Raw genomic sequence first — 25,192 nt, 5'->3', positions numbered from 1 at the left:
TAATATTGCTGAAAATAGATTCAGTGACCTCAATTCCCCTCAGTTCATCGTCTTTTCACGACTTGCCGTCTTCCAATAATCTTGTTAAACCTGATATGTTTACATTGACTCGTGCACTCTGATGTCGGCACTTGACAGGTGAATGAACTTTCATTGATTTCTTGTGTGGAAAAATCTTTGAAAACTGAGACAGTCCCTGTAAACTGGGATGATCCCAATTTTCTGACCAGCGCCTCTACTGATTATAGGCCTAACCCACTCACTGGCAGTGGATTTCTAACTAGTGAGTCGCTCGTGCATATTTCCAAAGCTCAGGGACCATCAAGCTGATCATAGAATGGCTGGAAATCCCTTACTTGTTTATTCTAAGCTTTTAATGTCAATCAAAAGCCTATGATAAAATATTTTTTCTTAACAGGGTGCTTTCATACTACTTGCATCATGACACAGTAATGACAGTATCAAACCCACTGAAAAATTTTACGCTCTCATTCTTTCTAGGGGGGGGTCTTTTTCCCCCTTTTTGGGGTGGTCTATCTTTTAGGGCAAAGTTAACAATATGTGCATTGCATTTTACCTCCACTATAAAATGTCCTTATATGTTTCCAATTTTAATTGTATTATTTCACTACAAGGATTGTGCACCAAATTGAGCAGACCCGAGGAGTTCTTTGTACTCCCTGGGCTTGTAGTCGGTGCGAGAGAAAACCCAGTCAGATTATAACTACCACTGACCCAGGCAATGAGTTACTGGATTTAAGATCTGACTACATATTCCATACATGTTCAGGTGCCTGTATCAAGAAAACATTTTTATGATCCATTCTTGTTAACTGCCATAGTAACAGGATTCAACAGCCAATCAAAATAAATATTAACATCAGTAAAATTGTTGAGTAAAAGCAAAGCTAATCATGTCTACTTGTTTATTACTTTGAGATGATTGCGAAAAACTTTTTTTTTTTTTTCTTGAAAAATAATGAAGCCCTCCTAGAACTAACCTTACACCATTCTCTCCCCCCCCCCCCCCCTACCCCAGTCTGCTGTGCAAGATTTAAGATCTGACAGCATTTTGTATACATGTTGCATTTGCATCGAAATGAACCTGTGATAAGTTTGCCATTGCTCTACCGAATTATTGCAAGCCAACACAACCTACATGTATCACCACAAAACACACAAGTCAAAATATTACATGAACATGCATTAATAGCACCACAGGAAAGTCCAGGGTTTCATTTTAAAGATCCATAGAAGTGTATAAACCAGGCAAATATATACAAATATTTATTTTTAAAGGGCTACTTTTCCCAACCTACTGGCTGAATATGTACATGAAGCATTGCAGTGAATTGTAATTTTCCAGGGCTCTTTGTGTTTTTTTATTGTAGAGTGCTCTTTTGAGCATTTCAGGGGCTAAAATCTCCCCGAGCCCTGTACAGTGTATGAATTTTTTTCCCTGGTATAATCTGAACAAATCAAAGATTAAGTTCAATGAAAATTTCAATCTTTCCTCCATGCAGACGGTGAATAAGCGACAAGAATCAGCATGGCTCCATCAGTGAGGCCCCTTATCAAGCCGACCATCGTCAAGAAGAAGCTGAAGCATTTCAAGCGTCATCAGTGCGATCGCTACCTGAGAGTCCATGTAAGAGTTCATTGTTTTCACCCTTTCATAGCAGTTTTTTTTATCCATCTTCTCTAGCCCCCTCCCTGACAAAATATGAAGAAAAAAAATCATATACTGAAATTGCCTCTCCTATCCTGATCCTCCCTACTGCCCCCATCCAAGCCCCCAATAAAGTTAATGATAATAATAAATAAATTAATAAATAAATCACTTTTATTTATTGAGTGAGTGAAAGAAATGAATATAGTGTGATTGCCTCCTTTGTCCAGCTCATCCCTACCCCAACAAATGAATGAATGAATAAAAGAAAGTCATACTGAGGTTGCCTCTTTTATCCAGAACCTTCTTGCACTCCCCCCAAAAAAATAAAAATAAATAAATTGCTAAAACTTTAAAAGGAAATATATAATGAGATTGCCTCTTACCTATCTTATATTCAGATCCTCCCTGTACCCCTCCCCCCCCCAAAAAAAAGCAAAGAAATAAAGGAATAATTTATAGCAATTATTCATAATATGAGATTGTTTCCTCCATCCACATCCCCCAATAAAAAAGAATTAACTAGTATTATATATTGATAATAAAATGATGTTGTATACATTGGAAATATTCATGAGCAGGGAAAGAATCTAATAAATATTCTCTGGATTGGGGCCAATTTCTTTTTTCTGATCATGCCAAATTACACTTTGCATTGAAACTAACAATTGATGATCATTCTTTTCCAATTTTGAGGAGCTTCTTTGGGGATTTGGGGGCAACGTTCCTTTGACATATTTCATTTCGTTTTTTTTTTTTTTTTTTTAATCCTGTACTGACCAATTGATGATCATTCTTTTCCAATTTTGAGGAGCTATTTTGGAGATTTGGGGGCAACGTTTCTTTTGACATATTTCATTTCTGTTTGTTTGTGTTTTTAATCCTGTACTGACCGCACAGAAACGTTGTTAGCGCTAACAATGCACCAACAGAGGTCCAGTTACAACCGTTAATGTGGCAGTGATGCCTAGTGTTACTACAATGCATTACTTACACATTGAAATAAATGTTTTGACTTCACAATTCTTAAGATGTGACTGGACTTAGCGCTCTGTTAGGCTAACAATGTTTCTGTGCGGCTGGCACTGTTCATTACTCTTCAAGGACTGTGCACCAAATTGAGCAGACCCAAGGAGTTCTTTGTACTCCCTGGGCTTGTAGTCGGTGCTAGAGAAAACCCAGTCAGATTATAACTTCCACTGACCCAGGCAATGAGTTACTGGATTTAAGATCTGACTACATATTCCATACATGTTCAGGTGCCTGCATCAAGAAACCATTTTTATGATCCATGTTTGTTAACTGCCATAGTATTAAACAGGGGTCAACAGCCAATCAAATTAAAGATTAACATCATTAAAATTGTTAAGTTAAAGCAAAGGTAATCAGGTCTACTTGTGAAAATGAGATACAGATTTAACTTTGAGATGATTGTGGGGGGAAAAAACTTTATATATTTTTGAATTTTTCTTGAAACATCATGAACACTCCTAGAACTAACACCATTCTCTCTCCCTCCCCATCTGCTGTGCAAATCCTTCACTCAAGTAATGTGGTCTGAATACACGGCCTGCAAGGTGACGCAACACTATTTCCTGCGACAATGTAGGGTTAGGTTTGCAATAGGGTTTTATGTTAGGTTTAGGGTTAGGTTAGGGTAGGGTATAGTGTTAAACCAGGGTTAAAGTTGGTCATTCGATTACTGCAGAGCTGCCAAGTAGTACTGGTTTTCAGTAATTATTACTGAAAAATTAAAAAGAATACTGGTGATTTCATGCAAAATAATGATTTCTAAAGTTTATGTTTATGTGCTGTCTTATGGTATTTCTGTGAAAATACTGATTTTCAGCCTTTGAAATACTGAAATGTTCTTGATCAGGTTGGCATCTCTGAATTAGTGTGTTGAATTTAGAGCGGAGCAATTGTCATGGAACCGCCTGCAATGTCTTGTGTACTGAAGGCCCTCATATTAAAACAGCAAATTCCAAACACTAGTCTTTTGATATATGAATACCTACTTGTTGATCAAAGATCTAATCCCCAGACTACTTTTTCTCACCCCTCCCTCAAGTTACCAATTTGTTTGGAAATATTTTAATTATTTATCACAAACCTATCTGTGCTTCCTCTACAGCCAAGCTGGCGTCGTCCAAAGGGTATTGATAACCGTGTGAGGAGGCGATTCAAGGGTCAGCTTCGTATGCCCAACGTCGGTTATGGAAGCGCCAAGAAGACACGCCATATGCTCCCCTCTGGCTTCCGCAAGTTCCTCGTCCACAATGTTAAGGTATGTATGTACCTCCTTCTGGGGTCGTCACACTATGCTGAGCAATTAATCATACTATTGATTTCTTTGATTGGATGAACATGATATCCATTGATTGGTTTTAGATGAAGATCAATGTTGGACAGCCGTGGTGTAGTGGTTCTGGCTCTCGCCTTTTGAACAGAGGGTCGTGTGTTCGAATCCCACCGCGGTCTTGGAAGAATGTACAAGAATGTGTAATGAATGTACATTACACATTATATTTTGACTTTATTCTCTGTGCGCAGTGATGATATTGTAATTTATTAAAGGCCTGACCTGCCAGTTGGCCGAAGCTAAGTAGGCTTGGCCGAATTTCTTGCTAGTACACCACGATTGCTTTTTTCCAAAGATGTCTCTGTTACAGGCATTTCAAATTCTCTTTAGTATTGTATTAAAAGGGGTCAGCAAATAATTATCAATTCTCCATGAAAGCCAACGCCCGTCTGACTTGAAATGCTCATATCCACTCTGCAAGAGTGGTGAAGATGCTGACTTTATTATGATATGAGACATTCAAAGTGAACCTGGCATAGTGCCTTTTATTCTTGGACATCAGTAATTCACCTTCCTTCCTCCCCCCCCCCCCCCATAAAATACAAGTGTCATTCTTTAACCCTCAAGAAATTTATGATCCTCATCATCTAATCTCTTACAAATTCCAGTTGCTAAGAAATCATGCGGGGAGCGGGCCTTTGCTCATGCAGGGCCTAGCTTGTGGAATTCTCTCCCAAACAGTTTGAAAACCCAGACTTCAGTGACCACCTTCAAATGCAACCTGAAAACATACCTGTATAAGAGTGTCTTTTGATAGACATTGACTTATTGTTCAGACATGTATTATATGTAAATAGTTTTTGTTGTTCGGCTCTGAAGCGCCTTGAGCATCTAATCAAGATGGAAAGTGCGCTATATAAATCTCATGTATTATTATTATTATTATTATTATTTAACAATAACTCTTTGTTTTCTCTTAATCAGGAACTTGAAGTTCTGATGATGAGCAACAGGAAATTTGCCGCCGAGATCGCCCACGGTGTCTCCTCTCGCAAGCGCAAGTCCATCGTGGAGCGAGCCCAACAGCTCGCTATCAAGGTTACCAACGGCAACGCCAGGCTCCGCAGCGAGGAGAACGAATGATCATGTGACCTCGAGGACATTTCACATACATAGACTATTATGGGATATCAATTTGAATAATCAACTACTTGTACCCGAAACATAATCACAGGACATCTCGATGGATTGAAAGTAACTTGGAATATTCTGGTTGGCAGAGGTATACTGATGTTGCAACAACTGTTTCTTTTCATGCTTTGAACGAAACACACAATAAACCCAACAAAGGAAGAGCCACATACACAAAGTACATGAAGTGTTTGTTTTATTTGTTTCGTAAGAGTGCGGTTATCTCATTGAGTTTGGTTTTGTAATGGCCTATATTTGTAAAGTCAAGATTGCACAAGAAAAATTGATTTAATATAATGAAAAGATAAAAATCAAACCAGCTTTAATTCTGAAAATTTCTTCTGAAGCAGATGTTAATGGATAAGTCCACCCCCAAAAAGTTGATGTGAATAAAAGGAGCAAAATCCAACAAGCATAACGCTGAAAATTTGACAGTTATAGGCACATCCTGATCGGTACGCAAATGTGTGGAGTGATGACGTCACTCGCTCACTATCTCTTGTAATTTATTACATGAAAAATGAAATATTCTAATTTTTTCCTCATTCTCCTGTAAAACAAAGTATTCTTCCTCCCTGAACATGTGGAAATATCATTCATTGTTTTATCATTTTCTGGTTCAGTCAAGTTGATCCTTATGGTCAAATCTGTAAAAATTGAAATATTATATGATTCAAACAATAAAAAACAAAAGAAATAGTGAGGGACATCATCGACTCTCCCATTTGCATATCACTGAGTTGTGAAAAATAAGCGAAACTTTAAAAAGCCATAACTTTCATATTTTTCCTTCGATTGTGATGAAATTTTCAGCATTATGCTTGTTTATTTTTTCTCTCTTGATTAAAATCGACAATTTTCTGGGGTGGACTTGACCCATCAGGCATCAGCCTTAATAGCTCCACCTCAAGTCCTCATTTACTAGTATCTGGCAAGAACCATTACCCATAATGCAACATTCTGTGGAGTGTAGTCTTGTATTTTAGGCCCACTTGAATGATCACACAATTTCACTGTTCATTACATACATATTGCAATGATTAGGTAACCAAATAGCAAAACGGGCATTTTTCTTTTAAAAACATTAAAGTTTCTCCCTTTCTCTACTCCAACAAAATTTTAGGCCAATTCATCCTCGTTTTTACTTATAGTTATCTCAAAAGATGCAATTTATGACAAGCCATTCAAATAAACTTTTTCTTGTGGTGAACTTTACTTTTAACAATACGCAACATAAATGATGGTCTGAATTTGTGGCCCAATTCTTGGAGTCAAAAAGTGATGCAATTTTCTCACAGTAAAAAATCACTCTATAAACTTTTGTACGATCAAATTATTGGAACTGATAAGGAGTGATGAAAAACAATATCTCTTTGTTACTGGAAATAAGAATGGGCACCTAAAATATTGATTGTTGGGGAGAGGCTAATTCCGCCCAATCGCAATATAAGATACAAGATCGATTCCATGACATTTGCTCCTGCGACAATTGCTCTGATGGAAATCTGCACATTAAACTAAACCTAACCTCCAAAACTAAATAAACCCTAATTCAATCTTTACATTATTCTGAACCGAAAACTCTTACAATCCTAACTCTAATCCTATGTTTTTCTGAGATCTTGAGACCGGAGCAATTGTCGCAAGGGCAAATGCTGTGTCGCCACAAGATCAGAGATGCAATTTTTTCGGATACTTTTTGGAGACATTATTAGGGCATTTTTACAATCGCTATGCAGACGCTTTCTATAACGCAGAGAATCTTTTGTCAAGGCCCTTCAATGACTAAACAGCCTTTGTCGATCATCGGTGAATCAAAACAGAGTGTCATCCTGGACAAATGACATATTAACAATTTTTTATCGATCTGCTGTCCTGGTCCACCAAATTTTGACAAAAACCTCTTGGCTGTGCATTATGACTTGACTTGCATTTTTAAAAGAACTGTTGTGTTGTAGGAAACTCTGTGAAGTGATTTGAAAAATATGCTAATTGTATTATTTCATTATCCAGGGCTTTATATTTGCTATTTCATATTTCAAAACAGAAATAATAAAAATTCAGATTATCTGCAAATTTGTTATGTTCCAAATAAAAATCAGCCGAGTTTAATGCAGGACAAGATGTTTGTGAGGGTTGTAGACAATATAATACACATGAACATTTTCTTGAACCATTGCAAAACATCTCGTCCATATTTAAACTTGGACAATTTTTGCAGTCTTCAGATCAGGCCAAAATAAATTTCAAATTTTCCAGATAAAAATCAGATTGCAATATAAATATATACAGGGCGTCCCACCAAAAAGGAAACCAGTTTTCAGAGATAGATTTCACAATTATTAAATGTTTTTATTATAAATTGTATACTCATGGCAAGAGTGGAATCTCATCTCTCAACAGCTTAGCAAGTCATTCACGCATGGCATGTTACAAACAATAAATATTGAGGTGTATCAGAAACAATATGCGCAGAAACTTACGTGTGAATCTGATTCCACTCTCATTTCAGGGATCAGTGAGAAATGCTTAACTAAGAATTCAAAAGAAATGCTAATGAGCCAATCGTCGAATATGCACGGTCGTATCATGAAACAATCTTGTCCAATTTTTCTGCGCAACCTGGTATTGACATTAAATTTCGAACTCGTCTTACTCATTAATGCATGAAGTGTTTGTCCTAAATTAGTTATAAAAATGATATGAATATTCAGATGAAATATCAAAATTCATTTGCCGGGAATCCCGCTTTCCTTTTTTCTGGGATGCACTGTATATAGTGCGACTTGATTGCTTCACATCCATCATGTATACTCAACGAAAAATGTAACCTTTGACCCCCCCCCCCCTCTTCCCTCTACCTCTCTCTCTTTATCCCTCTGCCTTTCCCCTCTCTCTTCCTCTCACAATTTCACTGTAAATGCATGTCCACAGATACACTCCACCTCACAAATCAAACTCGCATACATATATAGAATAGAAATCATGAAAGTACAGAGACTGCTCCGGTGTTTTAACAGTTTAAACTTATTTTATTATCCTGGTTACACCAAGATAAACATTACCAAAACAATATCATAAATCACATTTCTACATGTACATTCATTTTTTTTTACAAAGCATTCCTAAGGACCCTTGAATAAAGACCTTATTTCTAAGTCGGGTGTCGGTGACCCACCCCCCCCCCCCCTTCCAACAAAAAATCAATAAAAAATAAGAAGTTGGTCACTAATCATTGGCTTTCTTCACAAATAGAGGAACATGTACCTTGGATGATGGAAAAAGAAAACACCAGGGCAAATTTGAGGCATCCAATCTATCACAAGAATATATTGGGTATTTCACTTTGCACAGGAACACGTTCTAGTCAATCATATAATGTCAAATATAACTAACAAACGGTTTGGTGAAACATCCCCCTGATTAACGAAGGGGATGAGCCAATCATTCTATAGTCAATATCAAACCATTCGGTGGATTTACAATACGGTGTGCCATTTATCAGTTGCAGCGGACACGCCCAATTTCTAACTTTGGGTCAACATCACGTGAAGGGGCAGGCAGCGCATAGTGCTACGTGACTGTGATGCTTCAAAAATGAAAACCATAATGGCAAAAGCGGAGGAAGAATTCACCGAAAATGGTCTATATTTCGCAAATCAATATTTTCTTCTTTATTTTTACAAATTTCTCTCCAACCTCCTGGTCCCTGGTATACAGCGTAATTTCATGCAAACCAGTCGAACCGCCATGGCCAGTGCAGCATTTTGCATGCACGTGCACATCAGATGTCGACTTTTTCCCCATAAGGCATTGCAAATTTCGGCCTGTCCGCAGCAAACAATAGATGGCGCACCGTATTGTGAATCCACCAAATTGGATGGGGTCAAATGTGAAAACCTTGTCGATACCTAAACTGTCAAAATACCCGAGTGGGCCGGGGTGATCTGAGTGTTGAACATCCTTGAGCTGGCCATCTATCTACTTGTAATTTTCACATTTACCCCCTATGAAGAAATGGGATTAATTTTAGGGTTTACCAGTGTTTTTCACATACCAATTGAGTGAGCTATCCACATAAATACCCATTCATGAAAGAGGGCTCTCTGACTGAAATTCCCTTACTCAACAGTATCAATTGATAATATTATCACACAAATCAAATGTAAAAACCTGAGCAATATCAAAGATTACAAATGTGTTTAACTTGAGAGTCTGCCAAGTGTTGTGTTTGTGCAAAAGGGAGATTTATTTGCACAAATTCCTTCTTATGAAAGAAAGGCGCTTATACTGAATTCACACAGAGTATTGATTGATAATATCATACAAATTGACGGGTCAAATGTCAAAACCTTGGCAATATCAAAGATGAAATCGATTTAAATTGAGCGTCTACCAAGTGCTGTTCTTGTGCAAAAAAGGGCAATTTATTTGCATAAATACCCATTTATGAAGGAAGGCTCCTAGATAATATTCCCAGAGTTTTCAAACAATATGACAGGTTATATTTCAAAAAGTTGGCAATATAAAGACAAAAAATGAGTTTAGTTTGAGAATCTGCCAAGTGTTATTCTTGTGCCAATATGGTGAGCTATCTGCACAAGTACCCAATCATGAAGAAACGCCATTATACTGAAATTCCCTCTCACAGTATTGATTGATAATATCGCACAGATCGACAGGTCAGATATTCAAAACCTGAGCAATATCAAAGACGAAAAAATGGGTTCATTTGCTGTTCTTCTCATGCCAATATGGAGAAGTTGGTCATTCGATTAGTGTGTGGAATTGAGAGCGGAGCAAATGTCATGGAATCGCTCAAATACCCATTCATGAAGGACAATTTTTTTTTTAAACTGAAATTCCCATACTCACAGATTGCATTAACTGCTAACCCTGAAGCCCATGAAAGTGGGACAAATCGGGCATACAAGGGCTGAAAATAGGGACATTGCAGAGTGTTCTATTCATTTTTGCAAACAAACTTTTCAAAAACAGGGACACAATGGTCAAAGGGGCTTTCTCTTTTCCCAAATAGGACCGTCTGTATAAAACATGGACAGCTGGCAGGTTCGCTGTGCAAAGGTATATTGCAAGGAAGCTTAAGCGGGGGGGGGGGGGGGGGGGGGGTTCACAAAGAGTCAAGTATTAAGAATCGCAAATCAAATTCTGACGCGAACATGATATGCAGAGCGCAATCTTATTGATCAATGCACAGTAGTGCGCGTCCTCTTGGCATCTGACCGATGCATTCATGCCTTTTATATCGCAGGCAACTAGGCATTTAAGTTTGACTTTAAGTCATACTTAAATCTTTGTGAAACACCCCCCAGAAGATATGTGGCCCATAGTATTGTGATTAATGCTGGGAAATCTAGTCCGCAGACGGTATCATTGTTAACACAAATGGAACCAATTGGGACTATATATAATAGCTATAAAACTAAATTAATTAAGCATAATAGTTGAGATTTGCTTTCTTTTTGGATTGTACTTCCAGGATACCATCCATGTAGTCTTCGTGCATGAGTTCAGTGGCTCCACGACGCAAAGCGATCATACCCTGAAAACAAAGATAAAAAAATATTTTCTTAAAGCCAAATCCTAGTAATAATAATAATACTTGGTTCTTTTCTAGCGCATCACACATAGCAGATTGCATGTCCCTATGCATTCTTTTCCTATTGGAAAATTATAACGAAAAAAAATATACCTAGGAGACATGAAAGGAACATGTAGTATTGGACACCAAGTTCACAGGAAAGATGATTTAAGTGTTGAATAAGTCCCAGGGGGGGGGGGGCAGTCAAATATATTGCTTTACACATGCGTGACCAAAAACGCGTTTAAAGGGGTGTTTTTTTCAGTTTTGGATGCGGGCCACGCATGCACTCGTTAAGGGTATCAAAAACACAGATTTTCAAGAAAAAGGGTGGTTTTGAAAGACTGGTCAATGGTCAATTGCAGGGTCAAACATATTTAGGGTATGTTTTCTTTCCCAAGCTTTTTCCCCGGGGTCACATTCTCACAACAGCAAGTGTACTATGAAACGCACAAATTGCATCATAATATTACTTACTGCTTCAACACACACAGCTTTGCATTGAGCTCCATTGAAATCATCTGTACAACGGGCTAATTCCTCAAAGTTAACATCAGCCCTGGATAAAAAACAAATCAATTTTATAATAACATACATGTATTATACTTTCATGGATTCCAAATATTATGAAAAGTAATAATATAAGGTCACAGAAAATCATCAAAGTGGTTAACAGATGAATTCATAGTCTGTTCAAACATATTAATACATATTGTGGTCCCAAATATAGACTTTCGTGTAGGTAGACAGAGAGTAACTTTAACTGAAAACAATCTTTCAGAGTTAATAAAGAAGGCATATTCTTCATTTTCTTTATAGTTCCCCAATAAATAAAAATCATTTCAAGGAAATATGGAGAATAGATGGTCATATCATGGATGTAGAGATGTGAAATTTGAAATTTCAGCAACTTTTGGGGAATTTTTTTAAACACTCTCTCTCTCCATAAGGTCAAACTGTTGTAAAAATTGGAAAATGTTTATGCTTTTAACAGTTGTTTGAATGGGGTTTAAACATTATTGCTAAGCCCCTACCTGGGTCCAATAACACAAAGGTTAGCGATTAATCGCTAAATGAAATGGCATATCAAGACCATTGTTGCATGCGCATTTTGCTCAACAGAGTGATATGGAACCAATCAGAATTGTTCTTTCAAATTAGCGATCAATCACTATCCTTTGTGTAACAGAGCCCTGAATATTATTCTGCTCTGAACATATCTGCCAACACTGACAGCCAAGGAATATACACAAATTACTCCGAAATAGGAATAAATTCTTACATTTTCTAATTCAATAATACAGAATTTTTGTTCACGGAACTAGGATTATACAGTTTAAATGGCACCTTTCTTTTCCCAATAATAGTAATATTCCTATTTAAGGGATACTTCAGGCTGAAAATAATATGATCAAACAGATAGAGAAAAATCAGGCAAACAAAACATCGAAAATTTGATCAAAATCAGACAAGGAATAACAAAGTTATTACAATATAAAATTTTGCATTATTTCGATGACACAGTTCTATGCATGTCTTCACGAATATTCCATGAGCAAATTGATGGTGTCATAATCCCCAATTGTTCTTTTGTATCTAAAAATGTGATATCATATTTATTCAAATTTTGTCCTCCAAGAGTAAAAAAAATGGATTGGCAACTGCTTACAAGGAGGACATATCATAAACATGTAAGAAAATATGAAATAATTTTGATTTCAGGTAATAATATAGGAAAAAGCAAAATGAGGACATGACATCATCAGCCCACCTAATGAATATTCATGACGATGTGCATATAACTGTTTTCACAAAATATTGCTAAACTTTAAAATTCAATAACTTTGTTGGTTGTTCTCAGATTTGGATGAAATTTTTTAGCATTTTGCTCAGTGAATTATACTCTACTTATTTAGATATTATTTTCAGCCTGGAGTACCACTTTAACCAGGAACACTTGATAAATTTTACGCTATTTATTTAGATATTATTTTCCTGGAGTACCTTGCGTATTAAATGCGAACACTTGATAGGTATGCACTCACCCAACATTCATTTTTCTGGAATGGATCTGCATGATACGAGCTCTAGCCTCTTCGTTTGGTGTCGGGAATTCAATCTTTCTGTCCAATCGTCCTGACCTTAATAGAGCAGGGTCAAGAATGTCCACTCGATTCGTCGCAGCAATGACCTTCAAAAAGACACATAAGAGTAAAAGATGACAGAGTGGATCCTAATTAAACTTTTGGTTCAAAGCATACCAGTTTATCCCAGTCTTCCTTTATTGCAAGAAGCTATTGGGATGAATCCATAAACTGCATTGATAAGTCAATCAATAAAAGTAAAAACAAAACAAACATTTGTTTATTTCAGCTGAAAAGTCAACAGATATTGGAATTATTCTTCAAATACCAGTGAAAGCTTAAAGGGTAAATAATGTGCGTTATAACTCAAATATCATGAAAAATTCCATTCATACAAAAGTGTAGTCCTCATTGGAGCTTTCTTCAACTGTTAAAATTCAAACACCCTCTTTCTGTGTTCATTTTTATTCTAAAAAAAGCACTTTGAACACTTAAACATTCGATATTTCAAAGCTACAAAGAAAGATTATATCCTGACATTTAATCCTATTCCATAACTTGAAATAAGTTTCATAAACATAACACATGAAGATATTTCATTTCAATTGGGCAAAATAAATTTTCAATTAAAACAATATATATCCTGTAAACCACCTTTTCGTTTTTTTTTGTTTTGTTTTATTCATCCACGTCATAGCGATTTTAGGGCATATACATTCATATAACATAGAAATGAATTTTAATAGTGAAGGAAACATTTGAGGGAACTTACCAAAAACATGCTTGAAGTAATTGTCAGACAAGTATGCAGGTACAATATTATGCATACTACGGAGCTGAGATTTTTTATTCGATAGAAAAAAAGAGGCATACCTTGATTTCTTCTGATGAACTAAATCCATCTAGCTGATTCAAAAGTTCCAGCATAGTTCGTTGAACTTCCCTGTCTCCGGCCTTCTCACTATCAAACCTCTTGGTACCGATTGCATCCAACTCATCGATGAAGATGATCGCTGGAAGCTTCTCCTTGGCGAGTGCGAATGCATCCCTGACGAGCTTAGCCCCGTCTCCGATGAACATCTGAACAAGCTGAGGGCCGGCTAACTTTAGGAACGTAGACTGAATGAAAAAAAAATCATATCAACTGATAACAATAACAATAAGCATCATTTATATTAGTCATAAAAATGTCAATAATACTACTTGCTTTATATCACTTAACATTTACTTTATCAGGAGTCTTTAATTGCTCGACAGTTAATGCATCTAATAACTCTGGCTTTAGCAGAGCAGTTGTCACAAGCATTGCATTTCAAGGAATCAATTCCTGCCAGATCCCAGTTGACCCCACCTGGGTTGAGTGCAGCGTAATAATATCTTGCTAAAGTAAATTGTGGTCATTAAATCCAATAATGAATACAAAGAAAATAATATACCTTTGTTTGAGCTGCACACGCCCTGGCTAGCAGTGTCTTTCCGGTGCCTGGTGGACCGTAGAGTAACACGCCTTTGGGAGGCTGGATTCCTATGTTAACAAACCTCTCTTTGTGTGTCATAGGTAGGACGACAGCCTCTATTAACTGCAAATATAATAATAATAGTAATAATAATTATTGGATTTATATAGAACTTTTTCCAGAGGATTCAAAGAGTTGTTAATGGCATATGACAAGTTAAGGTTTATGGTTATATAAGTGTGTTTTAAGATGTTTTTTGAAGAGGTCAAGAGAAGAGATGTTTCGGAGAGATGGAGGTAGTTTGTTCTCAAGGTCGGGGAGGGGCAAGAGATTAAAAAGAATTGATGCCAGCCTGTTTTCTGGATTTTGGAATGACATGGGAAGGAGCAGCTGAAGAACGAATGGAGTATGTAGATCTTTGTTGCTGAAAAAATGAAGAAATATAAGAAGGAAGGGTGGCTGACAGATTTATACAATGATTACATTGATATACCTGTATCATGAAACTGTACAGTGAAAAATAGAGCAGAAAATATATTTCATTCAAGGGAGATGCAAATTGGGGCTAATTGTTATGAATGATCATACACAATCATACACATTTCAATCGTTATAATCATCTCCACAATTAATCACTAAGCTAAATACTACAGGGTCCTGAAAGACAAAGATGGAGGAGGAGGAGGAGGAGGAGAAGGATATGAAGAAGAAGAAGAAGACGAAGAAGGAGGATGAGGAGGAGAATAAGAAGATAAAGAAGAAAACATTGGTCAACTCACCTCTTGAATTTGTTTATCCAATCCTCCAATATCACTGTACTGTTCAGTTGGTCTCTCATCAACCTCCATTGCTTTCACTCGAGAATCGAATCTGATCATGAAAAATAAAACAAATAATCAGTGAATTACTGATAGTTTAGCTGTGAGCCAATCAGATGCAAGTATTTTAGTACCTTATAACAAATCAATCTTTGGTCTCTGATCAACCTCCATGGCTTTCACTCGAGAATCAAATCTGATCATAAAATAAAACAAATAATCAGTGAACTGCCAATAATAGTTTAGCTGTGAGCCAATCAGAAGCAAGTATTTTAGCTTATGCCAAATAGTCAGTAGAAAAATCACTATTGTGCCATGAAAGACTCCCCTGTTCATAAAAGAAATACTTACTCTTGTGGGAGGGTCTCTAAGATGAGATAGGAATCTTTGTTGACCCCGACCAGGTCACCAGGATGAAGCTTCTCTGCATCTACCAGACCAATTACTGGTAGAAAATAAGTCTGTAACAGAAATGATTGGCAGAATGTTATACTTTGAAACAGGAGCAGATCCAGGATTTTACAAAGGGGGGGGGGGGGCGCATTTTCCCGAGGAAAATTTGACAAGCAAAAAAAAAGGGAGGCACACTTGTGTTAGAACGGCAAATTTACATTAGAAATTTTTATTATGCAGGCCTCTCAAAAGGGGGGGGGGGAATGGGCCGGATGTGCACCCCCCTGGATATGCCAGTGCTTTGAAATCAAACAACAGCAGACAGAAATCTATGTGAGTCTTTCCATAAAGTCGGGGCATAAATTTTGACATTTTAGTATTACTCAAATTATACTACACAATGATTGTTTGTATGCTTTACAATTTCATAAGACCATACATTTCACTGGAAATCTTGTGCAATTTTGACTAATTTGTTACTGAGCAAAACAGTGTATACCGATAGAACATCAACACTGTCTCCAAGTAGCAACGACTGTAGCATCATGATATTTACATTTGATTTGGTCCTAAAATTCTAATCATGTGAATTAAATTGACCAAAACTTGATACAATATGCACATTTACTTGTCAAGTCAGGTAGCTAAATACCCAAGATTTCTGTTTTTAGAAGAAAATATCAACATAATTGTCACTATGCTACCTGGTGACCACTTGGTGACACTGAGTATCAAAGTGCCAATGACATTTGTCACTATGACTTCACTACCCTCTTTCTACTCCCCCTCCCCCTCAACCCCTTTACTTGTCTAGTTGACGTCTTAATCACAGCATACTTTCTTTTCATCTTTTTTATTTTATTTATTTATTTATTGATATATTCATATTCCACAATCATCAAAGTACATTTATAATAAATCATTTTAACACTGAAAAAAATGCATAACACACAGGATTGAAACGTAGCAATGAAATGAAAAAAAGTGGAGGGGCCTACTAAAAAGCAAAGCTTGTAAAATGTAGACCCCCTATCAAAATTTTATACAAGGGTAATATGATATAAGTAGAGTAAAATAATCAGCAAAATTCTATAAAATTATATATAAACACTGTAACACAAATGTATTTACACTATATACAAAATTAAATATTGACTTTAAAATAATCAATACTACCGTGGGTAAGTATGAGGTTCACAAAATATTTGATTGAATCAATAAGAATTCAGAATAAATTTTTTGATGAGTAATTTAAATCGGTTTAGATTAGCTGCCTCTTTTATTACTCTGTCCAGAGAATTCCAGAGTTTTGGTCCTGTGAAAAATACAGTTTTGCTAGAAAATACTGTTCTACTTTTGGGTAAGTGATAGTCATTTGAATGTCTCGTATTATATGAATGTAAAGTATTGTTTTTCATAAATTTCTTTTGTAGGACATTAGGTACACTATTTCTATCTAGCTGATACATGAATTGGAATAGTTGCAAGCGGTACAGGTCATTGACTTTAAGGATACGTTTATGACGAAACAATTCATCTGTATGAGCTCTAAAGGACACATTGCATATTATTCTCAGTACTTTTTTCTGAAGTAGCAAGACTTTATTGAGTCTCGTTTGAGAGGCATTACCCCATGCCAGAATTCCATAATTAAGATATGGTAGAATTAATGCACAATACAACATGGATAGCGCCTGTGCTGGAAGAGTGTTTTTAAGCTTATTGATGACTCCAATATTTCTTGCCACAGTTTTGCAAATATTGTTGATATGAGCATTCCACGTAAGCTTGTGATCAATAGTAAGACCTAAGAATTTTGTTGTTTGCACTTCTTTGATTTCAGTATTATCTAAAAGTATTTGATGCGGTAGATGTTTCAATGAATGACTAAAAAGCATATAATTAGTTTTTTGCAGATTCAATGACAGTTTGTTGGCTTTAATCCAGTTTGTTACTTTTTTAAATTCTGCATTCATCGTGCTCACAAGTACATGTGGATCATGATGTGTAAAGAAAATATTGGAATCATCAGCAAAGAGAATAAATGAGAGAACATGAGATGAATTTTTCATATCATTAACATAAAGTACAAATAGCAAAGGGCCAAGAATACTACCTTGTGGAATTCCACAGGAAACTGGCCTTGTTGGAGATTCTGATTCATTTACTGTAACAAACTGAATTCTATCAGTAAGATAACTCCTAAACCATTGTAAAGCTGTCCCTCTGATACCGTAATTTGATAGCTTACATAATAGTATTTCATGATCTATTGTATCAAACGCTTTTGAGAAGTCGAGAAATAACCCTACGGTGTGATCAGAATCGTCAAAAGAAGTAGATATTTTATTTATTAATGTCAATATAGCATGAGTTGTATTATGTTTTTCTCTAAAACCGAATTGATTATCACATATAATACTATATTTCTTAAGGAAAGCAACTGTCCTTTTATAAATTATCCTTTCAAGAATTTTTGAGAACGAAGTTAACAAAGATATTGGGCGGTAATTACTAGTAATTAATTGGTCTCCCTTCTTGAAAATGGGTATAACTTTAGCTATTTTCATCTTCTTTGGGACCTGGCCAAGCTGCAACGATAAATTAAATATATGAAGCAGAGGATCAGCAAGAGAATGTATAATGTTTTTCACAACTCTATTTGTAATGCCATCATAACCGGGAGTCTTTTCTGCTTTCAAATTAAATACAATCTCAAGTAATTCTTCTCTATGAACTGGAGTAAGAAATATTGAACTTTCATTTTGTTTATCCAAAAAGTCCTTAAACGAATTTTCTACAGGCATAATATTTCCAGCTAACTTTGGTCCAATTTGAGAGAAATATGTATTAAATTCATTTGCTATAGAATGAGTATCTTCAACCATATTTCCATCTACACATAATTTATGAACAGCACTAGATTTGTTAATTTTGTTTAGGGCCCCATTTATTGTTTTCCATGTATTTTTAAGGTCGTTTTTATATGAATTTAATTTTTCTGAATAAAACCTCTTTTTTGCTATTCGGAGAGTAGTTGTTAAGGTATTTTTATAAGACGTGTATCTATTCCTTGAAATATCATTTGGATTTGATATATAAGAAACATACAGATTATTTTTCCGATTTATAGACCTTAATATCAATTTTGAAACCCATGGGAGCTTTGGAACACGTTTATAATCGTAATTTCGACATTTCTTTAAAGGAACACAAGAATCTAAGCAGTCATTGAAAGATTTCAAAAATATGTCAAATGAGTCATCGACATTCACATTCGAGTTATAAACGTCAGACCAATCAACAGAGCTTAAATCTTCTTGAAGGCGTTCAATATTTTTATCACTAAAGTTGCGACAGATCCTATATTTCTTTTCCATTTTTGCGAGTGATTGCATTGTTTGGATATGGGTAAAAATAAGAAAATGATCGGATATGTCTGTCGTTACAATGCCAGCTTTCGGAAGAGGATGAGAGTTACAGAATATATTATCTATAAGCGTAGCAGAATGATCAGTAATACGGGTTGGTCTAGAAATAATAGGCAAAAAAGTAGAAGATAACATTAATTCAAGGAAATCATTTGTTAAAGAGTGATTACTGGTCAAGAGATTAATATTGAAATCACCAGTGATGATACAATTGTTATTTATCAATTCTCCGTTTTGCAAAAGTTCATTAGTAGCAAGTAAAAAATCTTCTATACAAGAAGTTTGAGGAGGTCTGTAGATGACACCTATTAGAGTTTTCTTATCTTTTTGAATTTTTACTTCTACAAATAAGGATTCGATGATTTCATTCATATATTCAAATTCATGTCTAATTGCATAATCAAATGAAGACGGAATATATAATGCTAGTCCACCTCCAATTTTATTTTTCCTATTGTTTATAACAATATCATAATTCGGGAGGGTGCATAAGGAATTTGGGGTTTCCGTGAACCAAGTTTCAGTAAGAGCAATAATTGGGGGATTGGCAAACTGTGTATTTTCTAATAATAATCGTCATTTCTCGAAGTTTTGGTTAGCGCTTCTTATATTCAAATGCAAAATAAAAACATCATCTTCTCCAATCAATTTAGCATAGTCTTTGAATGAATTTTCTGTATAATATGGAGAAGAGGAAAGATTGTATGCTTTATCATGAATATCGAATTCAACTTGAAGTTCATCAAAATTATTTGTAAGAATATCAGTAGAAAATCTATCAAATGCTGAAATGGAGTATAATGATTTGAGATAACATTGCTTTTATCTTGATGATTTAGTAATAAGAAATCATCATTATTCAGATGATAAAAGGGGAAATCACGCATATTATCCACCATTATGAAATATAATATATTGCCATTTTAAAACAAAATCTTTGTAAGCTAAGCATATAAAGCATTTTTTAGATTTGATACCATCATGACCCAAAATTCGAGTTCGGAAAATACTACAGTTGTAATAGTTAACAAAATAAAGATTATCTAATACAATTATTAACGGGCGATGAAGAATATTTGCACACAAAAATAAGTAAAATGACCTCCATAAAATGTCTGGTATTGAAACATTATTGAAAGGGCAGTGAAGGAATGCAAAATACACCACGGAAAATAACACAGATATTGAACAATGCGAAAAATTTTGGGACGAGAATTTCATAATAAATGAAAAGAATACTGGAAAATCGAATAACATGGAATGGATAAAGGATAGTCCTACTACAGTTTGGAAAAGTCCTCTCTGGAATGAATGATGATGGGTTGACACTTCTCATCCTTCCTTACATAGATTCGGCCATTCTGGGTCCACAAGAACTTGTATCCGGCATCTCGGCGGGCCTTGTTGAGATCTTTCATTAGCTCCTTAGTGGAAGCGATCAAGTTTTCATTGAGGTAGATTTTGCCATCGCTGTTGTATCCAAGATCTTTTGTGCTGAGGGTCTTCAGCTTTCTTCTTCCATCATACATGATGTTCCGAGCACGTCTTGTGGTGAATCGCACGATGATTGGACGGGCTCTGTTATCAGCTTGGCGCTTGGAACCCAGCCGATGAACCACATCGAAGTCGGATGCTGCAAGCTCTGGGCTGATGTGTTTTGCAATATTGAGTATGATCCTTTCAGGAACCTCTCCCGGTCGTTCTGGTACACCTGCCACCTCCAAGTTGACTCTCCTGTGGTACTGGTCAAGATCGTTAAGCTGGAAGGTCAACTCACTGAACCTCTTCTGAAGACAGATGTTCTGCTCCCTCAGTTCTCTGTTCTCCTTTTCAATCTTCTCGGCCTTCAACTTCATTTCCTCAAATTTCTCGTTGAGTCCAGGGTCAAGTTACACAAGGGAGTTGGCGATTAATTGCTAAATGGAATGGCCAATCCAGATCATCGTTGCATGCACATTTGCTCAGTGCACTGACTAGGAACCAATCAGAATTGTTCTTTCAAATGAGCGATTGATCGCTAACGTTTGTGTTATGGGGCCGAGATCAACATTCACTCTGTCACCAATCATCTTTCTCCCCTTCCCTCTCTACTCCCCACCTCCATCTTCCCCTTACCCTGTTCACTCTTTCCCCTCTTTTAACCCCCCCCCCCCCAATCCTCCACCCATTCACTCGCCATATTCTTAATTGTCTTGTTGACCTCGTGATCACAGCACCTCGTGATCACAGCACATTTTCCTCTCCTCTGTGAATCTACTTCAGCATTTTTTCTGTCAATCCCATAATTTTCCTCTTTCTTTATCTCCCCCTTCACTCCCCACCCTTCCCTTCCCATCCCTTCACCCCCATGATATTAGACACTGTTCTCATTACGCTTTCTAAAACTAGTTTACTGGAAACTGGTTCAGGAAACCAGTTTGGAAGACCCCTTTGCTAGCGTTCCCATTTGATCACACGAAAGTGGTTTACAAAATCACTTCACGTAAAGCGATATTGTTGCTATGGAAACGCTCTCAGTGGGGTGACACGTTTCGCGCGAAATACGAAACCGCAGCGTAGGCATTCTACACCTGTCGAGTGTCGTGTGGAGTAGCACGCTCAAAATGTGCGAATATCGCTTCCCGAAGAACGGTTGTGTCCTCACTTACACCAAAACCAGTTGAACAAGGCAAAGCGATCTTGAAAACTACACCGTGAGGTGGTTTTATGAACCGGTTTGGAAGATAGCTTCGACCGTTCTCATTACACGTTGAACTAGTTTCCACTAAACTAGTTTCCAGTAAACTAATTTTAGGAAGGTAGTGAGAATGGTGTCCTACTTGTCTTGTTGATGTCTTGATCACATTTTCCTTTCCGTTGTGAGTCCAGATCAACATTTGTTCTGTCAATCCCATAAGTTTCCTCTTTCTCTATCTCCTCCCTCACCCCACCCCCTTCCCACCCCTTCACTCTCCCATAATCTTACTTGTCTTGTTGACGTCTTGATTACAGCACATTTTCCTTTCCGTTGTGAGTCCAGATCAACATTCGCTCCCTCCGTCTCTTCATCCTCGTCTGGTTGGACATCAAGGAGCTGATTAAAAGTCATCGACAAGACAGGGTCATGTTAAAACTATTCATAATGTTATAATTAATTTATGCCAAGTGATAATTCTCATCTCACATGTGAGTGATTATCGGTAGGCCTGGGAGTAAAACTCGAACAATCGTTACATTTGACAAGTTTACCAACAAGCAGCAAGCGAATACTACTTTTCTTTCTTTGTCAAATTTTTCGGAAGACAGAATTTTTCTTGCTTAAAAAAGTTTTCGGACAAATTTTGCACAAAAAAAGTCTCACTCTGGAACCACGCCTGATTTTTGCAAATTTTACTGTATTAATTTCAAAACAAGGTCAATCAACTTTATCATAAACAAGAAAGGTGGGTCGTCCACAACTTATCTCTACAACATTGGAAAATAAATATGGCTAAGTCTTGTTGTTCACCTGCATATATGCAGACTTTCAAGTATTAATTTCAATATGAAGTTGATCAACTTTAAATACAAAAGATGTCATGATTAAACAACACAAAAAAAAATGGCCAGAGTAATCCTGAAAGACAATCTAAGAACTCCTACCCGAATTAATTTAAGCACACTAAAATGGATTCCCATCGAAGATCGATGGAATTATTTTAAATGTAAAATGATATTTTCTGTTTTCCTTAGTCAAAATTCAGACTATTTGTTAAATATCTTTTGAAAACTCTGAAACTGTACATAGTATTCGTACTCGTAGTGCACAAAGCACAGGTTTGATTTTGCCCAAAGTTCGAACGGAAATGAAGACAAGTTTTTCTATTGCTGGTGCACTCATTTGGAATAATTCACCTACATGTAATGTTTTAAGAACTGCCTGATCAGAATCCCCATTTAGTCTTTTATTTTGGCATTATAATAGCCTTAATTTATAAACCGGCCCTTTGTGTTGTTCTCTTCCTTACAGTTTGTTCGTCATAATTTCACATTGTACACTTTTCATAATTATGTCTGTTATGTTTGTATTTTTGTTGTAGGGCCTCCCAGGAAAAAAGTATGCCAATTACTGATGGAGCCACCCTACTAAAAAAAAAAACTTACAAATCAATAAACTTCATCACAAACAAGAAAAGGAAGGCTAATATGGAGTCCTATCAGACTTACCTCAATAACATTGGAAACTAAATATGGCAGGGTCTTGTTGACTTTAATCTTCTCTTCATTTTCTTTGATCTTGTCTTTTTGTGCTTGATGTTCATGCTGTATCCTCATGATTTCACTCTTCATTATCTGCATGGATGGAAATGACAAATTGAATATGAAAAGAACAAAATGTCAAGAATGTTTGTCTTTATCACATGATAATTATACTCCTTTTTATATTTGTATGTTTTATTAAATCAAAAATCATAATCAAGGTAAAATTACAATATTTACAACTTATTAAAAACAGATCAGATTTATTGTAATAAAAGGCAATATTAACAAAAATAAAGCTTAACAAACAAAACAATAAAATAATACAAGGCAAACACACTATACAAAGTTAATTATACTCTTTCTCTGCATCATCCTTTTCTCTCTTAATCCTACTCATCATTTTCTTCTTCTTCCTCCTCCTCCCTTTTTTGTCTACTCCTCCTCCATTTTCTTCTTCTTCTTCCCCTTCTCCTTCTTCTCCTCCACCTTCTTCTGATGCTTCTTCTTCTTCCCTTTCTCCTTCATCTTTTTCTCCTTCTTCTTCTTCCCCTTCTCCTCCTCCTTCTTCTTCTTCCCTTTCTCCTTCTCCTTCTCCATCTCCTTCGTCTCTTTCTCCTTCTTCTCCTTCTCCCACTCCTCTCCTCCCACTTCCTTTTCTTTTCTTTCTTTTTCTACTTCTTCCCATCTTCCTTTTCTCCTTCTCCCTATCCTGCTCCTTCTTGTTCTTCTCCTCTCCTCCCCTTCTGCTTCATATAATGTATTTTCCATAGAAGAGTAAATTTCTTTCAAACAACCTCCATCACTCACCTTGACTTCATTGTCTAACAGTCTTGTCCTTCCTATGATTTCATCTGTTGACATTCGTAACACCTCCTCACCCACGGAGTCCTAGGGGAAAGAAATTACTCAATTTTACCACTTGCATTTTTAAGGGACACAGAAAACACATTAGCATATTAATGAGAAATGTTCTAACTCTTAAAAGTTACTACTGACGTACATGTATGCAAGTTTAAAGGAAAATGAAACCCTTGAAACCAGCTGAATCCATATCAAAGAGAAAAATCAAAGAAACATATTGTTGAAAGTTTGAGGAAGATTGAATGAATAATAAGAAAGTTATGAGCATTTGAAAATTGAGATCACTAATGCCATGTAGATCCTCCCATTGGCAATGCAACCAAGATCTGTGATGTCACACACGTACAACTCCCTCATTACTTTAGTACTTATTTCACTTATATTCTCACTTTTATAGAGTCTATCACAAGGTGAGGTGTTCTCTTTATGAGAGGACAAGTACAGAGGTTTCGCAACATTATATCAATGATGAATCGTTTGTCATATGATTAGAATGAGCAAAAAGAGATGTTTTGGGGTACATTTTCAGTGTCCAAAAGGGGAGAGTTGTCCAGTTTTGGACACTGAAAATATACCCCAAAACATCTCTTTTTGCTCATTCTAATCATATGACAAACGATTCATCAATGATATAATGTTGTGAAACCTCTGTACTTGTCCTCTCATAAAGAGAACACCTCACCTTGTGATAGACTCTATAAAAGTGAGAATATAAGTGAAATAAGTACTAAAGTAATGAGGGAGTTGTACGTGTGTGACATCACAGATCTTGGTCGCATTGCCAATGGGAGGATCTACATGGCATTAGTGATCTCAATATTCAAATGCTCATAACTTTCTTATTATTCATTCAATCTTCCTCAAACTTTCAACAATATGTTTCTTTGATTTTTCTCTTTTATATGGATTCAGATGGTTTCAAGGGTTTCATTCTCCTTTAATGTACTGAAGTGTCCAGTCTTATCTCTGTAGTGTCTGTACTCATGTGAGCCAAAATTAAAGAAAACTACACACAAATATTAATAATGATATGCAACATTTATTCAATACAATGTTTCAAACCACTGCATACTAATACCCCGGCTTTACCACTGCAACCCTGCTTGGGTGCTTAAGCATTCAAGGAATTCCTTCCTACATGTACCTGGTACCCATTTACCACA

The 25,192-nt window shown here is 36.2% G+C and overlaps 2 protein-coding genes across 2 annotated transcripts; one reads left to right on the top strand and one right to left on the bottom strand.

Moving 5' to 3' along the window:
- Positions 1 to 1,514: 1,514 nt before the first annotated feature.
- Positions 1,515 to 5,340, top strand: LOC129263758 (large ribosomal subunit protein eL32-like). Its single transcript, XM_064101027.1, has 3 exons — positions 1,515 to 1,648; positions 3,804 to 3,956; positions 4,956 to 5,340. Exons 1-3 carry the CDS (start codon positions 1,550 to 1,552, stop codon positions 5,112 to 5,114), a joined length of 411 nt encoding a protein of 136 aa, XP_063957097.1. The 5' UTR covers positions 1,515 to 1,549; the 3' UTR covers positions 5,115 to 5,340.
- Positions 5,341 to 8,173: 2,833 nt separating this feature from the next.
- Positions 8,174 to 24,062, bottom strand: LOC129263762 (26S proteasome regulatory subunit 6A). The gene is made up of 10 exons (XM_064101026.1): positions 23,976 to 24,062; positions 23,133 to 23,258; positions 21,913 to 22,020; positions 15,475 to 15,584; positions 15,085 to 15,175; positions 14,285 to 14,428; positions 13,722 to 13,967; positions 12,810 to 12,955; positions 11,242 to 11,323; positions 8,174 to 10,725 (listed from the first exon to the last, which is right to left on the bottom strand). Exons 1-10 carry the CDS (start codon positions 24,027 to 24,029, stop codon positions 10,615 to 10,617), a joined length of 1,218 nt encoding a protein of 405 aa, XP_063957096.1. The 5' UTR covers positions 24,030 to 24,062; the 3' UTR covers positions 8,174 to 10,614.
- Between the last annotated feature and the right edge of the window lie 1,130 nt (positions 24,063 to 25,192).

Source organism: Lytechinus pictus, chromosome 6, assembly GCF_037042905.1.
Source record: "Lytechinus pictus isolate F3 Inbred chromosome 6, Lp3.0, whole genome shotgun sequence".
Taxonomy (NCBI): domain Eukaryota; kingdom Metazoa; phylum Echinodermata; class Echinoidea; order Temnopleuroida; family Toxopneustidae; genus Lytechinus; species Lytechinus pictus.
This window is presented reverse-complemented; position numbering and strand designations above follow the sequence as displayed.

What these genes read in the sequence shown, in the direction of transcription:
- LOC129263758 (XM_064101027.1), top strand. Translation starts at nt 1,550, where the DNA reads ATGGCTCCATCAGTGAGGCCCCTTATCAAGCCGACCATCGTCAAGAAG. An exon ending in ATCGCTACCTGAGAGTCCAT is followed by an intron (nt 1,649 to 3,803) that starts GTAAGAGTTCAT and finishes CTTCCTCTACAG; the next exon opens with CCAAGCTGGCGTCGTCCAAA. An exon ending in TCCTCGTCCACAATGTTAAG is followed by an intron (nt 3,957 to 4,955) that starts GTATGTATGTAC and finishes TCTCTTAATCAG; the next exon opens with GAACTTGAAGTTCTGATGAT.
- LOC129263762 (XM_064101026.1), bottom strand. Translation starts at nt 24,029, where the DNA reads ATGTCAACAGATGAAATCATAGGAAGGACAAGACTGTTAGACAATGAA. An exon ending in CGTGTGCAGCTCAAACAAAG is followed by an intron (nt 13,968 to 14,284) that starts GTATATTATTTT and finishes TTTTTCATTCAG; the next exon opens with TCTACGTTCCTAAAGTTAGC. An exon ending in AAGCTGTGTGTGTTGAAGCA is followed by an intron (nt 10,726 to 11,241) that starts GTAAGTAATATT and finishes CTTTGTTTTCAG; the next exon opens with GGTATGATCGCTTTGCGTCG.